The sequence below is a fragment of the Hyperolius riggenbachi genome, chromosome 5 (assembly GCF_040937935.1).
Source record: "Hyperolius riggenbachi isolate aHypRig1 chromosome 5, aHypRig1.pri, whole genome shotgun sequence".
Classification (NCBI taxonomy): Eukaryota; Metazoa; Chordata; class Amphibia; order Anura; family Hyperoliidae; genus Hyperolius; species Hyperolius riggenbachi.
The window spans coordinates 308316118-308343201 of NC_090650.1; the positions used below are offsets into that span (position 1 = coordinate 308316118).

Here is a 27084-nt window from a genome sequence, read left to right on the forward strand (position 1 = left end):
CAGTCAATTATGTCCATAAAAATATGCTTGCTATACTTGACATTAACCAGGAAAGTGACTAATTGAATGTTCATTATTTTCCACTGCAGTTATTGAAACACACTTGGAGTTGTGTAGTGTTTGCTTTTAAAGAGAAAAAAAAAAAGCTCTCAGCCTCCTACAACATAAATTACCTTGCAAACAGAAACAATTAACTAAGAAATACTTATACACGTGGAAATTTCCACACCTTGATACAGCTTACCAAAGTTTTACATTGTATCACAATGTTTAGTAAATCTGATTGCATTCTTGTGTTGTTTCTTTTTTGTTTGAATATTAACCCCCCAAATTGCCCATAGGTAAAGAAGTAAGAGTATCTGAGTAGTAAAAACTACCTATGAATGAATTTTTAATTATCCTGGCTGCTGCCCCCCAGCTAAGCTTACACTCCTTTATCCCTCTCTGGGCCTGAGGTTAACTTTCTACATGAGTTTTCTATTAAAAATACTTATGGTAGTTCTGTATTGTTTGCAGTCCTGGATAGTTATAGGGTCTGCCTCTTTCCATTTCTCTACTATCAGTTTTCTCATTGTCAGTTTTTGCAGTCTTTAGTCTTATTAGAATGTCCAGTATTCATATCCTCCTCTGTATTTTTTTTCTATCTTTTATTAATGTCCGTATTTCTTTCCATGAGTTTGTCTAGAATCAGTGTTTATAAGTTTCTGTTTTAGCTCCGCACCTTCAAAAAAAGTTTTTCTTTAAGTGAACAAAAGACGAAGCACCCTCATGTATTTCACCATATATATTAGTGGGAAGATTAGAGAAAACACCTACCCTGCTCTCTGTTTCATTTTTCACTTCTCAGCCTGCTTGTTATCAGCCCTGATAAAATCTCCGACTGAGCATTCAGTCTGGCTTTGCTCAGGAATCATTATAGCGGAGTCTGTCTGATGTCTTTTCAAGCCCAAGCCTGCCCCCTTCTGGCTTTTCTTTCCTGTTCTGTATATTTGCAGCATCACAGAGAGCTGTGATGAGATCAGACCGGCTGCTAATGTAAGGGTATATTGAAATAGTTTTTTTTTTAATCTATATTCGTTAGTCATAAGAGGTTTTTAGAAATGGTGATTTCATTTTGCACACAGCCCACTAAATAATATGCTTTTCTGATGAACGGTGTTTTGCATGGAGTTTTAGTAAAAAAAAAAAAAACCAGAGCGGCGAAAATACCAGGTATAACATTTCAGTGTTCTCCCCAGGGCCAAACAGGTGGGCGCGCCGCCCGGGTAAGATCAATTACCGCCCGGCTGTCACCAATGCAGTCAGCCACCCCAGCGCATACAGTCACAATCCATGTCCGTGCACACAGCCAACCTGAAATGGCTGTCGGCTTAGCCTCACACTATCACTGCAGCGTGCCCGGCTGTTACGACATGCCGGGATCTCTTGCAAACAAAACAAGCCGCGCTACTCCTGAATCAGTCTCTTTGCATGAGATCTCGCGCTACCCAGCGAGCCCGTGCATTAATTGGCTCAATGCACGGGCTCGCTGGGTAGCGCGAGATCTCCTGCAAAGAGACTGATTCAGGAGTAGCGCGGCTTGTTTTGTTTGCAAGAGATCCCGGCATGTCGTAATAGCCGGGCACGCTGCAGTGATAGTGTGAGGCTAAGCCGACAGCCATTTCAGGCTGGCTGCGTGCACGGACATGGATTGTGACTGTATGCGGTGGCTGACAGGGCGGCTGACTGCACACCTTAATGTTCTTTCATATGCAGCATGATATTACCAGCGGTCAGGGTGTTGGGGGTGGCGTGGTGTGGTATTGAAGACAGTGCGCAGGGTCTATATATGATCATTATATACGGCCCCTGCACACTATCTGCAATACCCCACGAACACCCCCCCCCCCCCCTCCAAGGGGGAAATCGTGCATATGAAATAACATTAAGGAAATATAAAAAAAAAATGCTAAAAATATAACTGGAAGTGGTAAATGTACGCCGTGTAAAACAAAGGACAAGAGGGTTGATTCATCAAAGGATATAATGCGAGCAATCTCCTGTTGCTCGTGCTAATAAATCAATGCAGCTTTATTTTGTTTCCATGCACAATACACGCTAGTGTGCGTAACTAAATAACGGCCGCAGCTAAGAAAAGCTGTGCGGTAGTGATGTATAAAGCTGTGCAGTAGTGATGTATAAAGCTGTGCAGTAGTGATGTATAAAGCTGTGCAGTAGTGATGTATAAAGCTGTGCGGTAGTGATGTATAAAGCTGTGCGGTAGTGATGTATAAAGCTGTGCGGTAGTGATGTATAAAGCTGTGCGGTAGTGATGTATAAAGCTGTGCGGTAGTGATGTATAAAGCTGTGCGGTAGTGATGTATAAAGCTGTGCGGTAGTGATGTATAAAGCTGTGCGGTAGTGATGTATAAAGCTGTGCGGTAGTGATGTATAAAGCTGTGCGGTAGTGATGTATAAAGCTGTGCGGTAGTGATGTATAAAGCTGTGCGGTAGTGATGTATAAAGCTGTGCGGTAGTGATGTATAAAGCTGTGCGGTAGTGATGTATAAAGCTGTGCGGTAGTGATGTATAAAGCTGTGCGGTAGTGATGTATAAAGCTGTGCGGTAGTGATGTATAAAGCTGTGCGGTAGTGATGTATAAAGCTGTGCGGTAGTGATGTATAAAGCTGTGCGGTAGTGATGTATAAAGCTGTGCGGTAGTGATGTATAAAGCTGTGCGGTAGTGATGTATAAAGCTGTGCGGTAGTGATGTATAAAGCTGTGCGGTAGTGATGTATAAAGCTGTGCGGTAGTGATGTATAAAGCTGTGCGGTAGTGATGTATAAAGCTGTGCGGTAGTGATGTATAAAGCTGTGCGGTAGTGATGTATAAAGCTGTGCGGTAGTGATGTATAAAGCTGTGCGGTAGTGATGTATAAAGCTGTGCGGTAGTGATGTATAAAGCTGTGCAATAGTGATGTATAAAGCTGTGCAGTAGTGATGTATAAAGCTGTGCAGTAGTGATGTATAAAGCTGTGCAGTAGTGATGTATAAAGCTGTGCAGTAGTGATGTATAAAGCTGTGCAATAGTGATGTATAAAGCTGTGCAATAGTGATGTATAAAGCTGTGCGGTAGTGATGTATAAAGCTGTGCGGTAGTGATGTATAAAGCTGTGCGGTAGTGATGTATAAAGCTGTGCGGTAGTGATGTATAAAGCTGTGCAGTAGTGATGTATAAAGCTGTGCAGTAATGATGTATAAAGCTGTGCAGTAGTGATGTATAAAGCTGTGCGGTAGTGATGTATAAAGCTGTGCAGTAGTGATGTATAAAGCTGTGCGGTATACTTCACTAGTTCGGCCACTACTATAACTACTGTGCACCTTTTGTAAGCAGCGGCTGTTGTTTAGTTATGCACACTACACTAACACTAGAGTACGTAATTGGTGCACATTAAATTTTCCACACCGCCAAATTTCCCTGTGCCGTGCCATCCCAACCCACCCGGCTACTTTTTTATGCCACCCGGCTGGAAAAAAATTCTGGGGAGAACACTGCATTTATTTTGTACAATCTATCGGGGGATATGTTTATTTTGTGCCAAAGCGTTAATCTCTAGTTTCCTTTAACCACTTCACCCCAAAGCGGTTTTTACCCTAAGGGCTCGTTTCCACTATCGCAAATCCGCATGCATCCAACTCATGCGGATTGGCACATGTAATGCAAGTGGATGGGCCTGTTTCCACTGTAGCGTTGTTGAGGTGCATTTTTTCAGTGGTGAAAAAACGCACAAAAGAGCTGCAGAATTCGCATGCGAGTGGAATGCATGCGAATCGCCGCTTATGTATTTAATAGGGAAATCGCCTGCGGTTTTGGTATGCAAATTTTCATGAAAATCAATGTAAATGCACACCGGCACTGCCATGGTTAAATTCGCATACAGCATCATTCATGCGAAAAAAATTCGCATACACCCGCATGTGAAATTCGCATCCGCATGCAAATTTTTACTGCGGCGATTCGCAACGCAATAGTGGAAACGAGCCCTCACGGACAACAGCGATTTTCACCTTTCAGTGCTCATCCCTTTAATTTGCCAATAGCTTAATCTCTACTAATCACAATGAAATTATCTATATCTTGTTTTTTTTCACCACAAATTAGGCTTTTTGGGGTTGATATTTGTTTTCAGTAATTACTTTATTTTCTATGCATTTTAAACGGGAAAAACAAGAAAGAAAAATACACTATTTCTCCAATTTAATGCCCTATAGTTTTAAAGAGAACCCGAGGTGTGTTTAAAGAATGTTATCTGCATACAGAGGCTGGATCTGCCTATACAGCCCAGCCTCTGTTGCTATCCCAAACCCCACTAAGGTCCCCCTGCACTCTGCAATCCCTCATGAATCACAGTCGTGCTGTGAGGCTGTGTTTACATCTGTAGTGTCAGTCTCAGCTGCTCCCCCGCCTCCTGCATAGCTCCGGTCCCTGCCCCTGTCCCTTCCCTCCAATCAGCAGGGAGGGAAGGGATGCAGGCGGGGACTGGAGTTCTGCAGGAGGCGGGGAGAGCAGCAGACTGACACTATAGAGATAAACACAGCCAGCTCTGACAAGATGTTTGTCAGCAGCATGGCTGTGATTTATGAGGGATTGCAGAGTGCAGGGAGACCTTAGGGGGGTTTGGGATAGCAACAGAGGCTGGGCTGTATAGGCAGATCCAGCCTCTGTATGCAGATAATATTCCTCAAACCCACCTCGGGTTCTCTTTAATATAAACACTGCTACTGTGCATAAAACCCACACATTTTATCTGCCCATTTGTCCTGGTTATCACAAGATTTTAATTATGTCCCTAGTACAAAGTATGGTGACAATATAGTATTTGGAAAAACAGTGTTTTTTTCCCCCCAATTTTTTACGTGCATGGGAACGCATGGGCACAGCGGCAGCAGCACTGTCTGACTATAAAAACATCCTAGAGCGATTAACATGCTCTAGCAGTACGTTTTTATAAGTCAGCTTGTCATTAAGTAGTTAAAGTGGAGCTGAACTCATGGACAGGACAGAAGGTAAACAGAGAAATGCACCCTGTATTTATTTACAGAGTTTAGCCTGTCTAATTCCCCCTCATCTGTGACTAAGCACAAGTTGTAATTTTATCCTTCAGCTGTGTCAGCTGGCTGCCTCAGCTAATTTGAAAGCACAGGATGTTAAAAATATGCTGGCTTCCATGGAAGCAGGAAGTAGACATACTGCAGATTTATTGCAGGATTAGTATCAGCTGTAAGAAATAATTTTCTTAAAGGTTATTATGCTGTTGCTTATTTTGTAGAGTAGAGAAGAAGTTCTGAGTTCAGGTCTGCTTTAAAGGACAACTGAAGTGAGAGGAATATGGCGGCTGCCATATTTATTTCCTTTTAAGCAATACTAGTTGTCTGGCAGCCCTGCTGATCCTCTACCTCTAATACTTTTATGCTGGGCATACACGGGTGGATAATTGTTATCAATCGAGCCGCTGATGGCTCGATTGATAATTTACGACAGGTCCGATTGCCCGCCGGATCGATTCCGCGCTCGATACAGGCAGGCAGGACAATAGAAAGAACGAATGTAACGATTGCGGAATCGTCTACGTGGTCAGCGCACCAGACGTGCGCTGACGCGGCGGATTTCCTCCACAAGCGTATAATTGAGGACATCCAGGCTAGGTGCTATGCACCTGCAGAGGGAAATTCCTGTCGGCAGGTGGAGCTGTGGAGTGCAGAGGAACAGCTCCTCTGCCCTACCACACACGCCAGACAGGAATTGTACAAAGGGAAGAAACGCAATCGCAAGAGAAGCGATTGAGAGTGAGCACAGAGACAGATTGTGTGTGTGTGCATAAAATTAGTCGCCAACCCGCGACTGTGCACACACCACAGCAGATAAGAAGCAGGAACGCGATCGCGAGAGGTGCGATCGCCAGACGTGACACAAGGTACAGCAAGGCGGAGCACGAGAGTAGCAAAGGCACAGCAAATAATACAATAAGGAAATACGGAAAATAACAAACGCTAGCTAACCGCGAACACCGCACTTATTCGCAACAGTGCACGCGGTTATGCGCGGTCTCCACGTGATAAGCACAATAGAGACAAGCACGCCTAACTAACCATTAACAGACAAACATGAAACAGAGGACGCGAGCGCTTGCTTAACGGTTACCTCACCGAGCCCCCAGCAAGCGCAGCAGACAAGACAGACACACGAAAACAGGGACAAGCGACAGAAGGATCCCCAGCGCTAGCGAAAAGTGGCTAGCGCGATCCCAGAAGACAGAACAGAAGGATCCCCAGCGCTAGCGAAAAGTAGCTAGCGCGATCCCAGGAGACAGAACAGAAGGATCCCCAGCGCTAGCGAAAAGTAGCTAGCGCGATCCCAGGAGACAGAACAGATGAGGTAGGCAGAAACAACCGCTGTTCCAACCTACACTCCAGACTCAATCAGAAGGATCCACAGCCGCTAACGCTAGGGCTTGTGCGATCTAAACACAAGACAGACGGAACAGGCAAAACAGATAATACAACCTGACTGGGCTAGAAGGGGAGCCTAAAGCAACCCCCAGGAATTAACTATACTAGATAGCAATGGCTGACACTCCAGCAGTGTCCATCAGGAACAGACCATGGAAAGGAAATGTCCAGCCAAGCATTCTGGGAGCAGAATGCTTTTATAGTGCCAGTCATCAAAAGAAGGCAGGTAAGGGATTTGCATGACTAATGTATGCAAATCCCTCAGCAACACAAGCTGCAAAACTGACAGAAGGTCTCTCTTAAAGAGACCTGCAGAATGCAGACGTGAACAGTGGTCAAAACGCTGCCTGTCTGCACAGGCAGCTGAGCAGATTCTCACAACGAAGTGCTAATTAGGAAGTGCCCGCGGGGACGAGCGGGAATTGATCCGGGCGGCCACGGGGATGAGCGGTGATGCGCTGGCTCGATTCCGGCGCATAAGCTACCCATGTATTCCCAGCATTAGTCATAGACCCTGAACAAGCATATGCAAATCAGGTGTTTCTGACATTATTGTCGGATCTGACAAGATTAGCTGCAAGCTGGTTTCTGGTGTGATTCAGACACTACTGCAGCAAATAGATCAGCAGGGCTGCCAGGTAACTGGTTTTGTTTAAGGGCCCATTTCCACTATCGCGAATTCGCATGCGAATTTGCATAGCCACTACAAGTGGATGGGACTGTTTCCACTTGTCAGGATTCCTTTGCGTTTTTCTGTGCAGAAAAAATCTGCATGGCAGAGCCATCAGAATTCGCATACCGCTATGCGAATCGCATACAATGTATTTAATAGGGAATTCGCATGCGGTATTGGTATGCAAATTTTCATGCGAATTTGCATACCATTTCGCATGGAATCAATGGAAAAGCACACAGGCACTGCCATGGTTAAATTCGCATACATGGTCATCCATGCGAAATCGTATGCGAATTCGCATGAAAATGCACATATAACCGCATGCGAATTTCGCATCCGCATGCAAATTTTTACCACGGCGAATTCCACCACACAAGTGGAAACGGACCCTAAACAAACAAACACAGAACATTTATATTGCGCTTTTCTCCTGGCGGACTCAAAGCGCCAGAGCTGCAGCCACTAGGGCGCGCTCTATAGGCAGTAGCAGTGTTAGGGAGACTTGCCCAAGGTCCCCTACTGAAAAAGTCCTGGCTTACTGAACAGGCAGAGGCGAGATTCGAACCCAGGTCTCCTGTGTCAGAGGCAGAGCCCTTAACCATTACACTATCCAGCCACTAAAATGGAAATAAATATGGCAGCCTCCATATCCCTCTCACTTTAGTTGTCTTTTAAGCCTGCCCTTGAGCATTGTGTGTAAAGGACCCTGTGCAGCACCTTACATTATGCGAGTGGGTACCTAGCATTTCTGGGGCTCCTGACATTTCTAAATGTCTTCCGATAATCTATTTCTCTCATTTTTTTCCTTCAATTATTTTTCCCCATTTTCACATCATCTTGTTCCAGGTTAAATTCTGCCTTTACAAGTTGCTTAAAGAGAACCAGAGATGAAGCAACCTCATGTATTTTACCTTATAAATCAGTGGGAACATGACAGTAAACACCTAATCTGCTCTTTGTTACATTGTTCTCTGTTTAATTTGCCTGTTATCACCTCTAAGATAAGAATCCCGACTAAGCAGTCGGTCTGGCTTTGCTACAGAATAATTATAGCTGAGACTGTGTTCTTTGCTGTCTTCAAGTCCAAGCCTGCCCCCTGCTGGCTTTGCTCAGGAATCATTATAGCTGAGTCATTATAGCAAAGCCAGAATCAATGCTCAGTCCGGGATTCTTATCTCAGCTAGATAACAGACACTTTTAGCAGTGAGGATGGAACAGAGAGCATGGTAAATGTTTTCTCTAATGTTCCCACTGATTTCTATGGTAAAATACACAAGGGTGCTTCGTCTCTGGTTCACTTTAAAGCTTTCACAGGCATCGAGCAGTTAAGCACACGTTTCACTAAGAAATGTGTGATCTTTTAATTTTGTATTTTCACTAAAAACTAGTCCTAATAAATGGGTGCATGGTAAATGTGAATGCATTCTAACGTTGTACATTGTTGTACCAACATTGTACCACATCAGGCTTTGGGAGGCTGCTGACTGCAGCTATTCACAATGGGAACAACACTGTAGCATTTAGGTAGGAAAAATAAAATGTTGCTGAAGTGCTACCTTTCATACAGTAATTAAAATTACCTTAAAATGCAGTACGGGTCCCTTTCTATTAGGCTTAGTGTATGTGGCTCAGGGACTTGTATGTGATCCCATTTTAAACTATAGAAGAGGAGAGAGCGGAGTTGTTGCTGGTAACATCTGATCTGGCAGTCTGTTGCCCTGGAGGAGATGTGTGCCATTCAGCAATGTGCAGTGTTACGCTGAAGAGCAGCAGACATTCACGGTGGACATATCTGAAAGGGTATATGTTAAAGCATATATCTATTTATCGCCTTTTCTGCTGCTTGTCAGCTGCAGTAGAACACAACAGAACAGAATATATGGGAACTGGCTCTATCAGGTCATCTATGCTGTGATAGCTGGATAGCATACTAAGGCTACTTTCACAGTTGGATATTGAGTTTTGATGAGACGTTAAAGTTGCAACACAAACTAACAACGCAACGACCTAAAAATGTCACAATGCAACTCTATGCTCTGTTATCGTCACATACAGTAGGCATACAGGCAATGAAAAGTAGGCTTCCAAGTCATTACTGAGCATGTGCAAACAGTCCACCGCAATAACCTGTATAACGCACAGCATGCAGCACTTTCTAATAATGCTACACGTTACACACAAACGCAACGTGTGCACTGTGAATGTTGTACAGACTTAGTATTGCTGTGTGTTAGTCCACGTTAAAACTTTTTCTAACGTGAGACTTTAACATCGCACTGTGAAAGAGGCCTGATAAGGCTGTTGCCTTTGATGTAGGGTTTCAGCATTTTACCAGGTTTCGAATCTTGGCTCCAGCCAGTAAGTAAAACAGTGAGGATTGTTTGGGCAAGGCTCCACAATAATCCTGGTCACAAATGGAGCACGCCCTAAAGCGATTTGAGTCCACCTGGAGAAAAGCGCAATATAACTGTTCTGTGTCTTGCCTGTGATCCATTTTGCAGAAAGGTCTGGAAGAGCATTGAGTTTGCTTCTGAAAATATATTTAGCCAATTAATGGTATCACCTTCAACAATTATTCTTTTTCTCTGTATGCCTGACTGGGTACTGTGAAAGCTAGTAATTTTAAGTGGCCTCCAATACTAAATTTAGGTCTGCTAATGAGACAGGGTGAGGGATGTGCAGGTAAGGATGGTTTCATGGGTTGGAGAGAAAAGAAGAAAAGTGAAGAAAGAATCCAGTGGAGAGTCATTTCCTACATTAGCTGCAGTGGCCTTACACGGATGGAAGCAAAGCATTAACTTAAAGTTAATAACACCACTGCTGAGGTAAGTGCAGGATCCCTGCGGCTCAGGCAAGAAATGGAGCATCATTAGATCCATTTCATGACAGCTTTTAAATAAGGATTAAACTTATTAAAACATGTTTAACTCCTGAAACCATCCTTACTTATCCACCTCATTTCCTTTCACTATTTAAAGGAAGCCTGAAAAAAAAATTCACTTACCTGAGGCTTCCGCCAGCCCCCTGCAGACGCCCTGTGCCCAAGACACTACCAAATGATCCTCCGCTGCCCCACCGCAGCTCACTTTCGGTTCTGGCAGTCGCCGTCCACGCATCCTCATTTGCGCTCCCATCGCCGGGAGCGTACTGCACAGACACAGTAGAGATTTTCTCGTATTGCGTCTGCGCAGGACGCTCTTGGACACAGGTGTGTGTACGAGGACGCCAGCGGCCAGGCCCACGCAGGCACAGTGGATGTCGACTTGTAAGTCAGCGAGAAAGAAATTGAACCACGTCGGGGGACCTGAGGATCGTTTGGTAACGTCGTGCCCTAGGTAAGATTTTTTTTTTTTTAAAGTCAGGTCTGCTAAGGAGACCCTGTAGTGCATGAAGTGGTGACTCTGCTTCCTTACAAACTCCACTCCCCATGGTCATTAACTGCTCTCCAGCTAAAATTCCACTCCAGTCAAACCTCCAAGCATTCACACCCCCTCTTGCCACCCCAAATGTGACTGATGGGGTGGAGAGAGGAATGGTTAAGCGTGGGAAGGTGACTTGATAAATTACCTACTGGGTAATGCAGCCAAATTTAGTTCTGCCAATAAGCAATGCTGATGAGGTGATAAGGCTGCACAGTTAACTTCAGTCATCCCATACACAGTTACTTTAACTGCCTCAGTACTCACTTGGAACCCCTCCTTAGAAAAAGGACCAGACCAAGTTTTACAATTCTAAACCTGTGATCACTGTAATGGTTTCGCAGTGATCACTAGTAGATATGATAAATGAGATGCAAATAATTCAGAGTTCATGCAGAATTTAGTCAATTTTCAAGCTGCATACATTTGTATACAAAATTTACATATCAAGTCCCACCAAAGTTTAAAGTGATTGGTCTATTTCCAAGCCGCATATATCTGCATCTTGAATTTACATAATCCTGTATATACTTGCAATTATTTGCATCTGATTGATCATCTCTGAGGGCCTGAGCCCACTGACGCAGTTGTGTCAAACAGTACAGATGAGCAAAGCACAAATTGTGCACATTGCTAATTAATTCAAATGTATTACTAAGTGAAGTACAGGATCAGGATAACAGCCGCCGCGTGCACTGATAGCAAGGCGGCTGGTTCCGCGTCCAGTGCGGCGGTTTGTACACAGCAGCATGCGTATGGTGTGGCTGGGTCTGTTAGTACCACAGATTCAGGAATGCGTGCGCGCTGAGAGGCAGAACTTTTATGACGGCCAAGGGGGGGGGGGGGGGGGGGGAGATCAGCTGACCAGGGTGGTCAGCTGACCTCAGAGCAAGTGGCTATTGGTCTATCACTTAGGGGTGGCGCCAGAGAGCGCTACTCTATATATAGTTACTGCTGGACAGTCGCAAGTGGTCTGCCGTTGCGAACACTACGTGGAAGCACTCAGACCTTAGTCAGATCCAACAGTGTGTTTGAACCAGGAGGACCTGGGAATTCACACTGAGCCAGATTACTACTGTGTTATTATTGTGTTATACTTCAGACTAGTTCCAGGGTGTTGAGATCACGGACCTCACACCCAAGATTAGGGAACTTGTGTATCATTCTGTTATACTTCAGACTAGTTCCAGGGTGTAGAGACCACGGACCTCACACCCAAGATTAGGGAACTTGTGTATCATTCTGTTATACATCAGACTAGTTCCAGGGTGTTGAGACCACGGACCTCACACCCAAGATTAGGGAACTTGTGTATCATTCTGTTATACTTCAGACTAGTTCCAGGGTGTAGAGACCACGGACCTCACACCCAAGATTAGGGAACTTGTGTATCATTCTGTTATACTTCAGACTAGTTCCAGGGTGTAGAGACCACGGACCTCACACCCAAGACTAGGCATTGTTTGATATCTGTTATGACCTATTGCTTTCCTGACTACCTCTCCACTTGCTGATTCGGTACCACGCATATCTGATCATCCGTTGCCAACCCTGCCTGCCTTGGATACCGAATCAGCCTTCTGTCTTTGTACTTTGCCTGTCTGTGTGTTGCCGACCTGGCTTGCCCGACCTCGAGAGCTATCTCTCTCCTTTAGGAGATAGTCTCCAGATCAGCTAGTGACATCCACCTTCAGGTGTCACTCACTGGTCCTTCCTACCTTCAGCCTGAGACTCCACCCCTTGGAAAGATCTCAGGCTGCTGGAAGGTTCTCGTACTTCTCAAAAGAGCAGTGTTGCCCACACTGCCAAGGACCACCTGCTCATCAGGTGGATTACTCAAAGTAAATACTGTTGCACCAAACACTCACGATATATACAGGTGTCCAGAGGTTAGTACTATATCTGTATTATTGGTGAGTCTGCAGATCATCAATAATCAGGTATATATCTGTATTCTTGGTGATACTGCAGATCACCAATAATCAGATTCTCTCTGTGTGCTGACACCGATCGTTACATGTGGACATTGTTGCGGATCCTCCTTTTGTTATCGTACTACTACCGTAAGTGCATGGAAAACAATAGGAGGCTTTAATTGTTCCGTTTTAATTAGCCCAATCTTCCTCCTTCCAGGTGAAGCAAATAAGCAAGCTAGGAAAGTTTTACCCTCATCACTACTGTTCACATAAATTAAGTATTACTTCGCACCGAGTGTGTGTTGATTTGCCAACAGGATCCGTGCAAGATAAGTAGTGCATACAAAAATATTTACAAAAGGAAACATTTAGGGCTCATTCACACTAGCATTTGCAAAACTGATTTTACCACGATTAGCGCGGTAAAATTACTGTACACTCTAGCGATCAGCGCTTTTTTAAAGCAGTGTATCGCAATCACTCTAGAATCACGGCAAAATGCTACATACAACACGTTTTGCGATTGTAGCTAATCGCCCACGATCGGCAGCAATTGTGGCAGTAAGATCACTGCCATTAAGTTTGTATTGCGCTAACGCTTCAAAAAGTGCTAGTGTTTTGGCAATTAGCGGGAATAACCAGCTAATCGCCCAAGTGAAAATGGGCCCTTAAGAAGCAGATCACTTAAGAGGAGATCATTACAGATTAAAGCTAGTTTACCATCAGTACAAGTACAGACTAAAAAGCATTTACTGTGCAGCCTGGTGGTGACATACCAGTATAATAAAATTGGGTTGGGTCCATAATGTATGTACATTGCTAAATTGATCAGGAGTTCATTTTCATTTTAAGACCACTTAAAGAGACTCTGCAGCCACATAAAATCCCACTTTTTATTTAACATTCCTCTTCTACACTATAACCCAAGCTAAAACGCTGGATCCCCACCGCAGAACGCTGTGTTTAACCCCTCCCCCCCATCCCCTGGGCAAGATGCGGGGGGCGCTTCCTTGTAGAGGCAGAGCTTAGTGCTGTAACTCTGCCTCCACTCATGTCAATCCCCGCCCCTCTCAGTCCTCCTTCATTGAGAGGGGCGGGGAGAGGCGGCGATCAGCGGTGGATTGACGCTAATTGAGACAGAGCTACAGCGCTAAGCTCTGCCTCCCCGGGCAGCAAAATCCACGACCTGGTGTGGATTTTTGCCCCGGTATTTGGGAGGGGTTAAACACGGCGTTCTGCCACAGGGATGCTGCGTTTTAGCTTGGGTTATAGTATAGAAGGTAAATGTTAAATAAAAAGTGGGATTTTTTGAGGCTTCAGAGTCTCTTATAGGTACAGTTGAGGCTTATCACATTGGTGCGGTTCGGCATTTTACCGCAGTGTACCACTAGGGCAATGAAAGTCTATGGGGAGTTCACATTGCCTGCAATGCAGTGTGCCGGAAATACCTTAAAGCTAGCGCTTACCTACGTTACCGTGCGGGCTCCTGCAGTGGACCGAAAGTCATGTAAGTATGTGGTGACATGTTTGTAAATGAACCACCACAGTTTAAAGCGGATTTGAGATGAAAAACTAACTATAACAAGTAACTTGTCTATATATCTTATCTAAAGTTTTGATAGTTTACACAGCATATCTAGCTGCAAACAGTTTAAAAAGTTTATGATTATTTATTCCTGTGATACAATGAGGGCAGCCCTGTTCTGTTTGTCACATTACACAGGCTGAGGGCTGGAGATGCTATCAGCTTGCCTGTATGTAAATTCAGTCCCCTCTCCTCCTCCCCTCGGCCTCTAAAATCAATGGCTAGTAACCTCCTCCTCCTGCCCAGACTGAGCTCCCATAAGCCCTGGCTACAGTGCCAAGGCACAAAAGGAGCTGTGGGCGAGGCTTGTTTAGTTTATAGGGAATTAGTATTAGTATTAAAAAAAAACAAAAAAAGTATTTGGCTTGAGGAATGCCCTATAAACTGTATGAAAGAAACACAATTATGTAATGAGTAAAAGTTTATCTCGGATCCATTTTAACACGTCGCGCAGAAACATATTTTAGCAATACGCTTTCGCCCAAGTCATCGATTCACCATCACTTCCTGCTTGGCCGGCTGCCAGACAGGCATTACCACATACTGACGCAGTAATCTCTGACAGTCTGTTTTTGGCGGTGCAGCTCCCAGGCCGCACCCCTACTGCCAATCCGCAGTGTGGAACCGGCCTAAAACTTTTACCTTTTTGAAGACCCCAATAGCAAGATAGATGTATCCATAACAATAATGGTTACCTGGGCTGTTGTCCCTGGCTGTCATCTGCATGAGAAGTGCCATCTGCTTGCGTTCAGATAACGGGTAACCAAAGAGAATGTTAACAGGAGTAGATTTCTTGCTTCCAGGCTCTTTCTTCATTTTCTTTTTCTCTGGTCCTTCTTTTTCTGTAATTGTGAAATATGCATTGTATGAATAAATAAGGTTTAATTACGGTGTACCGTAATGTGTAATGAATCACGATTTCCTCAGAATTTCAGGGAACATAATCACTGTTTTCTTCTTAAAGGAGTTATCAGGGATTTGTATGTAATATAAGGGCTACTTACCCGGGGCTTCGTCCAGCCCTAAGCTCCCAGCATGTCCCTCGCCGCAGCTCCGCGGTTAGCCATTCGCCGCCGCTGCCTCTCGGTCCCTGGCGATGACGTCAGGCCGACCTGGAGGCCTGCGCAGTACGTTCCGGGCCACGTGGCGGTGACTGACAGTGCAGCTCGCGCAAGTGCAGTACAGGCCGACCTGACGTCATCGTCGTGGACCGAGAGGCAGCGGCCAACTGCCGACCGCAGAGCTGCAGCGAGGGACATTCTGGGATCTTGGGGCTGGACGAAGCCCCGGGTAAGTAGCCCTCATTTTACATACAAATCCCTGATAACTCCTTTAAGAGCTGGAACTCATGCAACTTTTTAAAATAAAATGAACTACAATGTACTGTACAAAGTATAAGATAATGGCAATGTACAGTGTTGCTCACTAGTGTACATGCTCTGGCAGAATCTGAGAGATATTGCCCAATGTTAGGAAAATAGAAGAAATCATGCGGAAACCTTTCCTTTTAATCCGAGGGTGTACTCAGGTGAGACATTTAATTATCACATAACTGTGCCATTTTGTATATCCACTCCAACATTTCATGGTATATAAACCTTTGATCACACAGAGGTTCAAAAAGGGGGTGCGTCCACACCTGTAACGTTATAGATTGTCTTTGCTGGATACAGAGGGGAAGGAATTACTAATGGACCTGTGAGAAAAGGTTGATGAACTGTATAAATCATGAAAAGGATGTAAAATAAATAAATAAATAAATAAATAATTAAAAAAAAAAAAAAGATATTGAGATATCTGAAAATACCTGTCAGTAGTGATAAATACCGTAAGTGGAAGGCTAGGTCTTCTGCTGTAATCAAGCCATGGTCAGGTAGACCAAGCAATGAGTTTAGCCACAACTGGTAGGATCATTTGTCAAGATGCCAATTAAAACCTCCAGGCCACTTCAGCAGAAATGCAAGCTTCTCTGCAAACAAGTGATGCTTACACGAGGAGGTACTCGGGGGACAGTCATTGGCCATGGTTCGGTATTGTCTTGGGTGGAAAGGGATGTGGCATTTACACCAATCACTCCCTTTTTGATGCGGATTTGAGGGGAGGTGGGGCTGCTCTTTAACAGTAGGGTGGGGCATAATTTCAGTAACAGAAATGGGAGGGGCAAAATTCATGTTTTTCTGGGATGTGGTACAAGAGGTCAGGTGGCAGTATGGTATGTCAAATAGTTCTCTAATGGATTACGAGAATAGGGAAATAACTTAGCAGTTGGTCTCAATAAGATGAAGCCGGGCTTACATAATTATAAATTTACAATGAACAGTTTACAGCTCACTTCCTGTTCTGAGTGATACTGCTACTTAAGCCTCATACTTACCGCAACGACCCAGGAAGATGGATCCAGTGACGTCTCCCTTACAACGAGCATCCAGCGAGTCATCTTTCTGCCGGCAGGTATGCGCAACGTCATGCCGGGCGCGAACGGGAAGTCAAGCAATCGTGGTACTTCGCGCATTGTCGTCGGGGATCTTAAAGATCTAATCTGCCGTGTCGGTTGTTTATCGCTGCGCGACGCTTAGCGACGTTCGCATGATTGTGCGCCTGTACCCACATCATGACGTTGCGCAAAAGACTGCTCGTCGGTCAAAAGTTCTCCGGTCGTCTGGAAAATCGCGACGTGGGTACACAGCTTTAGAGAGGAACCAAGATGAAAGATTTCCAAAATGAGCTCAGACCCCAATGAAAATTTGACAGATCTTCTAGATTTACGGTAACTTAACTCCTTCCCATGCAGTCAAAACTAAAATAGGTGTTATCTGTAATCAGACTATAAAATAATCCGGCAACTAATTTTAACCAGCTGCTGCAGGATACATTGTTTACATCCCTAGCAGTGGCTGTGTACAGATTCTGTGTGGCCTACTTCACAGACTTCAGCAGAGTGGGTTGTACTAAATCAAGCATACATAAAAAATCCTACCATACACTATTATGATGTTTTTAATAGATTACCTAATTGTCTTGATAAAAAGATTGCATCAAATAAAAATGAATAAAAACATGTTTCATCACACATCAAAATTATCAGGAAAGGCTTCTTTTATGCTGGGTGGTGGCATGAAATAGTAGCCAGGTGAGGCCGAGATGATAGAATGCAGGGCTGGTGCTTCTGTGCACAACTCGGCTTACAGCAGAGAAGGAGGTGAGCCGATGACAGCCGGGTGCTCCCCAAAACTAGCCGGGTGGAGCACCCGGCAAAAAGAGCCTGGGGAGAACACAGACATGTCAATGGGTCAGGGTGAAAACTCTGATCTGCTGTGTCTGTTGCCTGTCCCGATGCAGCATAATTGAAGCAGGATATAGTATACATGAACCAGTTTTTAGGTAGCAGGGGATCTTTATGGGAAATACTGTTTACAAGTAATTACACACTGTCCACTACTCCACAGCATTAACTTCATAAATAAAAGTCAACAACATAAGCAATTAGGTACACATCCATGGTAAAGATGCTCACAACACATTCTGGCAACAGATCACAGCTGCTGATATAGGCAAAAGTGCCCAAATGTAGTCACTGCATTGCCCTTTCAACACAACAACATCACACCATTAACTTACCAATATGATTGCTGTATAGAACAGAATTACTTTCAAAATATCCCCTCTGCTTTAACAGATTACTACACTATTATAATAACTAAGAAGATGCCATTTAAAGCAAAAAGTGCCTGAAATGGTTAATAGGCTCAGTTTTAGTATTCCTTGGAGCCTTATCACATGGTTATGTGGACAGGAAACTGCCATCATCACTTCCTAATGTGCAGGAGATTTCCCTTTGACATATAGACAGCAGAAAGAGATTTATTTGCAAAAGCAAACAAACCAGAGCTCATCTGGGTAATTTTCAGACAGCAGAAAAATCATTTTGAAAGAAAACAAAGCAGAGAGACTGATGTGACAACTGTCCTGTGCTCTGATCCTAAACGTGCGTATATAAGATATACACTAAACAAGGCTGAGGCTGCCATTTACAGCTATGAAGTGCTGCCTCTGCTCCCAAATTTCAAGGGATTGAGCCGTTTCCTTCATGTAACAACCACTGGGTGAGGGTACACACCATAAGCCTGGTACACAACACGCAATTTCCCAATTTCCCGTTCTGTTATAGCTAATCATTGTGCACTCTTCAATGTAGGAGGGACATTGGGGCGGTGCATGATAAGAACAGTGCACTTATCTTTTGCTTGTTTGGCTGAAAATTGGGGCCGCCAAGTGCATGACCGACCGACAATGCAACCAGTTTTGAGTTGAAATTGGTCGCATTAATCCAGGGCTGTGGAGTCGGAGGTGGAGTCGGCGTCAGAGCCATTTTGGGTACCTGGAGTCAGAGTTGGTGGTTTCATAAACTAGGGAGTCGGACGATTTTTGTACCGACTCCACAGCCATGCATTAATCGGCGGACATGCTGCAAGATGTAGAGCCTACTTGCTTGATCGGCTGGTAGCAGCAAGCGATATTGGGACGAGCGATAAAGGCGACACAACCCCAGACACTATCCCCCCGAATGTTTAATGTGGCTCCCTCCAGTGCCCAGTGCACCTATAGTCTATACATTACCTGTCCACAACCACCGTTTGCTCCATGCTCTCTCCGCCGTCCATACATATGCCCCACATGGTTGTCTAGTAACGTGGATGCATGTGTGACACGTGATGTATAGAGTGCACTGGACACCGGGGAGTACATTAAATATTAGGAGGGGACAGCTTCGAGTCAGCAAGGCGACGGATTTGGCGTCACAAGGCTGATTCCGGATCGATTTCAGCCTGGGGTGTATGTGCAGCTGACAGATTTCTTTCTAATCAGATTGGAGAGAGATTTGTCTCTTGGTTGAATCTGCCCATCATCGCTATATGTATGGGTACCTTAAGAGATCTGGCATGTTAATCTGTTAATTATGTCATTGGAAGCCTGTACACCTGCTACATATTCAGCAGAGTTTTCTCTACCCAATGTACTAAGTTTAATGCTAGGTACACACCATACAATTTTCCGGCAGATTTACCTGCCAGATCGATTATTTCCAACATGTCCAATCTGAATTTCGATCTATTTTTCAATTTTTTAAAAATAGTTTTTCAGTCTTTTCTTTGATTGATTTTCATAGAACTGAATCAATCAAAAAACTGAAAATAAATCAAAAAATCAAATCGATCGAAATTCAGATCGGACATGTTGAAAATAATAAATCTGGCAGGTAAATCTGCAAGAAAATTGTAAGGTGTGTACCTAGCATTAGGGCTTTAAAATAAACTTACTCTTTTTTTCCTCCTTTCCTCAAAGTGCAGCTATCCCTCAATGAATAGGATATGAGGTTATCAGTCTCTTGCAGTGAGAGATGAGTTTTTTTTTTGTTTTTTTTACAAAAATGACAATTCTTCGAGACAAAGGCCAGTAGGATAGCTATTTGGGAATTAGGGAGTTGAGAAACCAGTTTTTATTTTGTGTTATGCCAAACTGCAATTCTGCTTTCAATAAAGTGAATACTTGCTCAGTTTCTAGAACTACTGTAGCAAGCCAGTAAATGGAAACATGTTTATAATTAGCCAATACAAGTAAACAAGTCTTTCCTCTTTTCAGAAAATGATGTTGTAAAACTTTTGTGTAAGTAAACTAGCAGAGAATGGTTTTACTTCCATATGTGTATATTTAACCCATTAGCAGCTTCAAAGGAATTATTTCATGTCTAGCAGAAAATATAGAAACTGAAAGCAGAAGTCCTCTGTTATTGTCTCTCACTGCCCTCTAGTGACAATTGTCTAGCAATACACATTACACCAGTACTAATTATTAACAAGGAATGTAACATATAAAAAATGTGCTAAAATAACTTGGCCTGCAGCACTTGCAAGCCTCTAAATAAATTGGCTACTAAAGGGTTAAGAACACAAAAGTCATCACTGGGTCCTTAAAGGGGAACTGAAGAGAGAGCTTTATGGAGGCTGTCATGTTTATTTCCTTTTAATCAATACCAGTTGCCTGGCAGCCCTGCTGGTCTACTTCTCTGCAGTAGTATCTGAATAACACCAGAAACAAGCATGCAGCTAGTCTTGTCAGATCTGACTTTAAAGTCTGAAACACCTGATCTGCTGAATGCTTGTTCAGGGGCTATGGTTAATAGTATTAGAGGCAGAGGATCAGCAGGGCTGCAAGGCAACTGGTATTGCTTAAAAGGAAATAAGCATGACAGCCTCCATGTATGTAAAAAGAAGAACCGAGAGCCAAATATAGTGTAGTAGGTTAAGACAATGGGTTAATGTAGAAGAGAACAGTGATATACTCACAAACCAGGGTTACCTCCAGGCAACCACTGTGTAGGCAGGTGAGGAATTTAGCCTGTCCTCACTCAGGAATAAGAAGTCGCTCTCTGTAGACAGGAAAAAGTTGGGGTATCCCCCTCCACCAAGGGTGGATATTAAGTATAGCGTAACGAGAACAGAGGCGCCAAAAGAGTAAAAACAGTAATTAAAAGTTTTAAAAAATGCTTAGGAGGCAGTGGTGGACTTACCTCCTACAAGCTGTGTATTCAGAAATAAATAGGTTTATTGGTACACTCCGGGGGGTAGTCGCAACGCGTTTCGCAGGTAAAACCCGCTTCCTCAGGCAATAACAAACGGAGTACATACAACAGCAATACGTCCGGGTAACACCTGACAGCCTCCATATACCTCTCTCTTCAATTCCCCTTTAAGGTGGGTACACACATCAGATGAAAGTCTTTGGAAAATGAAAGATCACAGACCAATTTTACCCCTTCCATGTAATATGAGAGCCATACTCTACACAGTCTATTCTATTGAGCTGAACTCTCCATCAGATAAAAATCTTTGCAAGATGCTGTGCACACAGATGTTGTACACATGCAAAAGATCAGTATCTGCAAAAGATCAGTTCCTGCAAAAGATCCTTTCCTACAAAATGTATTCATAGTCTATGATATCTGCAGATCTCATACACACTTTGTTTAACCACTTCGCATTCAGTCGTTTTCACTTTATGCATCCGAGCAATGTTCACCTCCCATTCATTAGCCTATAACTTTATCACTACTTATCACAATGAACTGATCTATATCTTGTTTTTTCCGCCACCAATTAGGCTTTCTTTGGGGGGTACATTTTGCTGAGAGCCACTTTACTGTAAATGCATTTTAACAGGAAGAATGGGAAAAAAACGGAAAAAAAATCATTATTTCTCAGTTTTCGGCCATTATAGTTTTAAAATAATACATGCCTCCATAATTAAAACCCACGTATTTTATTTGTCTATTTGTCCCGGTTATTACACCGTTTCTATTATGTCCCTATCACAATGTATGGCGACAATATTTTATTTGGAAATAAAAGTGCATTTTTCCGTTTTGCATCCATCCCTATTTACAAGCTTATAATTAAAAAAAAAAAAAAAAATGAAATATTTCATCTTTACATTGATATTTAACCACTTTACCCCCCCCCCCCAGTGCTAAATTTCTCCGTCCCTCTGCGCACTGCTTCACCCCCAGGGACGGAGAAAGGCGCACTTATTTGTTTACTGGCTGGGAGTGGGCGGGGACCTCGCGCGCACACTCCAGCCAGCCAGCACAGCAGGTGACTAATTGGATGTTAGGAACAAGCGTTCCTAAATCCAATTAGACGCGCCGATTGCGGACACAATGGAGACTGCTTCAAACAGAAGCAGTCTCCATTGATAACAAATAAATGTAAACAAACGTGTAGCGCGCGATCGCGCGCCCCCGCGACCCGCGCGCGCACACACCCCCGCTCTGCAGTGCAATGATTGGTTATGGGGACCCCAGTCCCCAATAACCAATCATATCACAGTAAAAAATGAATGGAAGCAGCGCTGCAATGTACAAATTGCGCTGGTGCTTCAGGGGTAAAACCCCTCCGTTGTGAAGTGGTTAAAAAGTTTAGACCCTTAGGTAAATATTTACGTTTTTTTTATTGTAATGTTTTTTTTTTTTATTAAACATTTCATGTGGGCATTTTTGGGAGGGTGGGATTTAAATTGTCATTTTTTAAATGTAAATATATGATTATTTTTATATTTTTTTACATTTAGCTGTAGTTTTACTTTTTGGCCACAAGATGGCAGCCATAAGTTTGTTTAAGTGACGTCACTCTAAGCGTACCGTACGCTTAGAGGGACGGTAGAGGCAGAAAAAGTGAAGCTTCCGAGAGAAGCTGTCGGTTTTTCTGCGGGGGAGAGGAATCAGTGATCGGGCACCATAGCCCAATTTACTGATTGCCTGGCTAACGAACCGCGGGGCGGGAGCGTGCGTGCACGCGCGCGATCGGCCACGGGAGCGCACATGACCTCCTGGATGTAACTTTTACGTCCAGGAAGGTTAATTGGTTAAAGGACAGAAGCCTGCAGAAGCCTGAAATATGTACAGTATAGGCCAGTGATGGCTAACCTTTCAATGGCCGAGTGCCCAAACTGCGACCTAACATCGACTTATTTATCTCCGAGTGCCAATGGGGTGGGGGGGGAGGTTGGGGGTTGCGTGGTCATAATATTGTATGGTCGGAGCTAACATAATGATGTAACAGCAAGGCATAAGAAAGCAGCGTTTCCGCCATGATGTGGTGAAACGAGGATTCGCATCATGGGTGTGCAGAGACTGTATGATGCTATTTATACCTGCCGTAACCCCAAAGCAGCAAATATAGCCAACTATGACCATCAAGGGCTCATTCACACTATGTGCTGCGCTGTCAGTTTTGACGCAACGCACATAATGTAAGATTCATATGGTAATATGAAAGTCAATAGACTTCCATGTTACCATTCACACTACAGGTGTGCGTTCCCATGCGTTACGTTGTAGCGCATCTGGGAAAATTTTAAGGCACAACGCATACGTTTCCCCGATGAGTACAGCTGCCGACGTCCACGCTTTAGCGCACCACAATGTGCATTCCGTGCGATCACTGTGCGTTGGCAGCGCATGCATGAAATCGCATTCGTGCATACGTTCTGTAGTGTGAATAAGCCCTTAATAATAATAAATGCAGCAACAGTTGGTGGGCGGAGCTTCGATCAGCCGATCGCTCCACAGCAGCGTGTGCCCGCTACTGCTCCGGGCCCGGCGTGCTCTTCTCCCTTACCGGTGAATCATCACAAGAGAATCCCCTGCTGCGACTGAGCAGGAGTGATAGGACCCGTAGGATCAGCTGGGTTTATGTGAGGCGGCACTGTGGATTCAAACGGAGCATCACGCTGGATGTTTGGTGAGATCCCCCCATGCTACAGCTCAATATCATGTGCAATTCGGTTATACAAATAGGATGTGGCTGCCACCATCATTGAATTTAAGTGGATCAAGCTTTTTCCCTATTGCAGAGTTTTTTCAAAGGGGGCCCCCCAACAATTTTTACCTATCCGGGCACGGTGCATTTACAGGTGAATGCGCGGGCGAGTGATGGATGTATGTGATTGGTTATGCTATATGTCTGTGAGCGCATGTAATTGCGGACAAGCTGATTTATGAAGTTATCTGCTGAGCTCTTGCTTTTAACCTTTTGTATTGTGATGACAATTGTGATGCTTGCATAGTTCTTGGAGAATTTGTATATCAGTGCTGTAATTAATAAAAGTTTTGTATTCCTTGTTGACACTATGAGCCCAAAGCTTTTCTTGTTTTATTATGCAGCAACAGTTACCCCAGACACCAGAAAATAAACGCAATGTGTGCAACATTTCAGCAGAAAATCATGCAATGTGGGCCACATTTCACCAGAAAACAAACGCAGTGGGCCACATTTCACCAGAAAATAAACGCAATGTGTGCAACATTTCAGCAGAAAATAATGCAATGCTGGTAACATTTCAGCAGAAAATCATGCAATGTGGACCACATTCCAAGAGAAAATAAACGCAGTGGGCCACATTTCACCAGAAAATAAACGCAGTGGGCCACATTTCACCAGAAAATAAACGCAGTGGGCCACATTTTACCAGAAAATAAATGCAGTGGGCCACATTTCAAGAGAAAATAAACGCAGTGGGCCACATTTCACCAGAAAATAAACGCAGTGGGCCACATTTCACCAGAAAATAACGCAATGTGGGCTACATTTCACCAGAAAATAAACGCAATGTGGGAAACATTTTAGCAGAAAATAACACCTTGCTAGAGATCTCATCAGAGCAGTCAGATCTCCCCAGGCAAAAGTCTGCATGATAGACCACACTACAATAACACAAACCTATGATAAAAATGTAATAAGATCTACTAAAAATACTCAGGCCTGAGGAGAGCCTGAATTTCACCTGCAAAAAAGTAATGTACTCACCTGACAGAAGTCTTCTCTCTCGGCTGAGCTCTGGCGCGCATCTCCCCCGGACGATCCTTCAGCAGTCTCCCGCGCTGCCGCTGACAGGCAGAGTGCAGGGCTACGGGAAGATGGCGCCCGAAGCCATGTACTGGAGACGCAAATAGTCTCCAGTACAGGGCTTCGGCAACCATCTTGCCGTAGCCCTGGTCTGCCTTCCGGGAGACTGCGGGGCTATGAACTGGCGCGGCGGCGTCTAGTAGACGCTGCGGCCAGTTCATAAGCAGCATTGGCGTGCCAGCAAATTAGGCTACACGTGCCGGACCCGGCACGCGTGCCATAGGTTCGCCACCGCTGGTATAGGCTGTTACTGTGTGCTGCTAGTAAACTAGCTGCAGAGTGAGCTGCAGCAGCTGTGCGAAAAACCACATATCGCCAGGTACATTTAGGTGATAAATAGATCTAAAATAACTAACGGCCACACCCCCTTTTTTCCCTGGTGAATTATTACTTTGAGAAAAAACAACGCACGAATTTCGACCTGTAGGTATTTCAGCCTATATTTGTGGAGAATTGCTAATTTGAGTTATCACATGAGGTAAATTACCGACCATGTGATAAATAGTTTGGTAACCTCTGGTGAATTGACGCCAATGTGTGTGCTTGTACCAGGCTCTGTTGCTACTAGATCTTCACATCGATGCATATAGAAGTGACAGCCCTCCCCCAAAGTGAAGGCACATGGCCATTTATTTCGGTGTTAATGGATGACTGCAGGTACACTGACAGTGCTGGAATTTCATACTGTGCTGCATATGCTTTACACAGTGAACATTAGCTAGTAAGTTGTTGATTTTCCTCTGTGTTAGGTGAAACATGTTTTTCGTACATGAACAATGGAGTGGAACAGACAATCCATTGAAAACCAATAGGCCATTTCCACTAGATTCAGTTTTTCATGTACAGAAAAAACATGGATAGAATGCAGCGTTTTTTCGGATGACATGCCCAAATGCCGTGCCTAGAGCATAGCTGGGGAGAAAGCATGACTCCCCAACCCCCCCACAAGTGCATGCACGCTGTGTCTAAGTCTTATAGAGGGCTTGACATAGGGCAGGGATGTCAAACTCCAATCCTCGAGAGCCGAGGTCCTCCCACATTTTTGACAGCTGAAATTCATTGATGGGAGTGAATCAGGAAAAGTGTGATTCATCAAGTAGAACACATACCTCCATTTCTCAGTCCATCCTAAACACTGGCATGGATGTGGCCCTCCAGGGCTGGAGTTTGACAAATGTGACATTGGAGCAAGCTGTAATACAGGGTAAATGCTGATATGACAATATAACAGTTTCTTAACAGCTACCCGAGCCTGCTTTTGTTCAAGCATAATGTTTTATTAATTTCCTTATCACCCTGTTCACATCTGTCCCTAGATGGACATTGGTGGGCAGCAGCAGTGCTGTGCAAATGAACACTAAGAAGTGTGCAAGCAGAAAGTTTGTCTGGACTGCAATGAAGACTCATCAGAGCAATATCTCAGCGCCTGGTTGAGCTACAGAATCATTAAATGTACACTGAAGTAGCATTTAAAGTTTAAAATAAAACTGCAGCATGAACTAAACAAAAAATGATGTTTTCATCCTGTCTGACATTTAGGGTTTGTTCATGCCTAAGGGCCCGTTTACACTAGAGCATATCTGCATGCGTTTTCTGCACGCAGATTCGCATAACTAATATAGTCAATGGGCCTGTTTCCCTTGTCAGAAATTCTGTGCAGTGGACTGTGCAGAAAAAAATCTGCACAGCAGAGCCATCAGAATTCGCACAATGTAAGGTTAGTGTGCGATTCGCCTGTAATGTAATTAATAGGAAAACGAATGCGTTTTCGTAATGCAGATTTTCCATGCAAATTCGCATATGTTTTTGCTTAAAGGATACCCAAGGTGACATGATGAGATAGACATGGGTATGTACAGTGCCAAGCACACAAATAACTATGCTGTGTTCCTTTTTTGCTTTCTCTGCCTGAAAGAGTTAAATATCAGGTATGTAAGTGGCTGACTCAGGACTCTTAGGGCTTGTTTCCACTAGTGCGGTGCAATTCCGTTGCGCAAAACGTGAAAAAGAATTTGCATGCGGATGTGAATTTTAACACGAAAATGCGTTAAAATTCGCATCTGTAAGTATGCGAATTTAACCATGTCTGTGCCTGTGTGATTTTACATTGATTTTAAAGGACACCCGAGGCGAAAATAAACTAATGAAATAAACAATTGTATCTATCTTCCTTCTCCTAAAAATGACTTTTCAAGATATTCCACAGTTTTATTTTATTTTTAAATCTACTTTTTAAGTTTTTACTCTTTTATTGTTTTTGCTTAATGACACATTCATTGAAGTATGCCAGAGCTAAAATGTATGAACTATTGACCCTTTTTATCTCTATCCTGCTCTCAGAAGCCATTTTCTGTTAGAAAAGTGTTTTATAGTTGGAATTTCTTATCAGTGAGTGTCACTCTGTAGTCACTTCCTGTCTGAGTCAGAGTAAAAACTTAAAAAGTAGATTTAAAAATAAAATAAAACTGTGGAGTATCTTGAAAAGTCATTTTTAGGAGAAGGAAGATAGATACATTTGTTTATTTCATTAGTTTATTTTT

At 43.7% G+C, this 27084-nt stretch overlaps 1 protein-coding gene across 7 annotated transcripts in view; it reads right to left on the reverse strand.

Moving 5' to 3' along the window:
• Nucleotides 1–27084, reverse strand: part of ANKRD12 (ankyrin repeat domain 12) — a 234739-nt gene that overhangs the window by 59130 nt on the left and 148525 nt on the right. For all 7 annotated transcript variants that reach the window (XM_068237176.1, XM_068237179.1, XM_068237175.1 and 4 more), the window contains one exon: nucleotides 14780–14926. In XM_068237176.1, the coding sequence (XP_068093277.1) occupies nucleotides 14780–14926 (147 nt within the window). The remainder of the gene's footprint in view (nucleotides 1–14779; nucleotides 14927–27084) is intronic.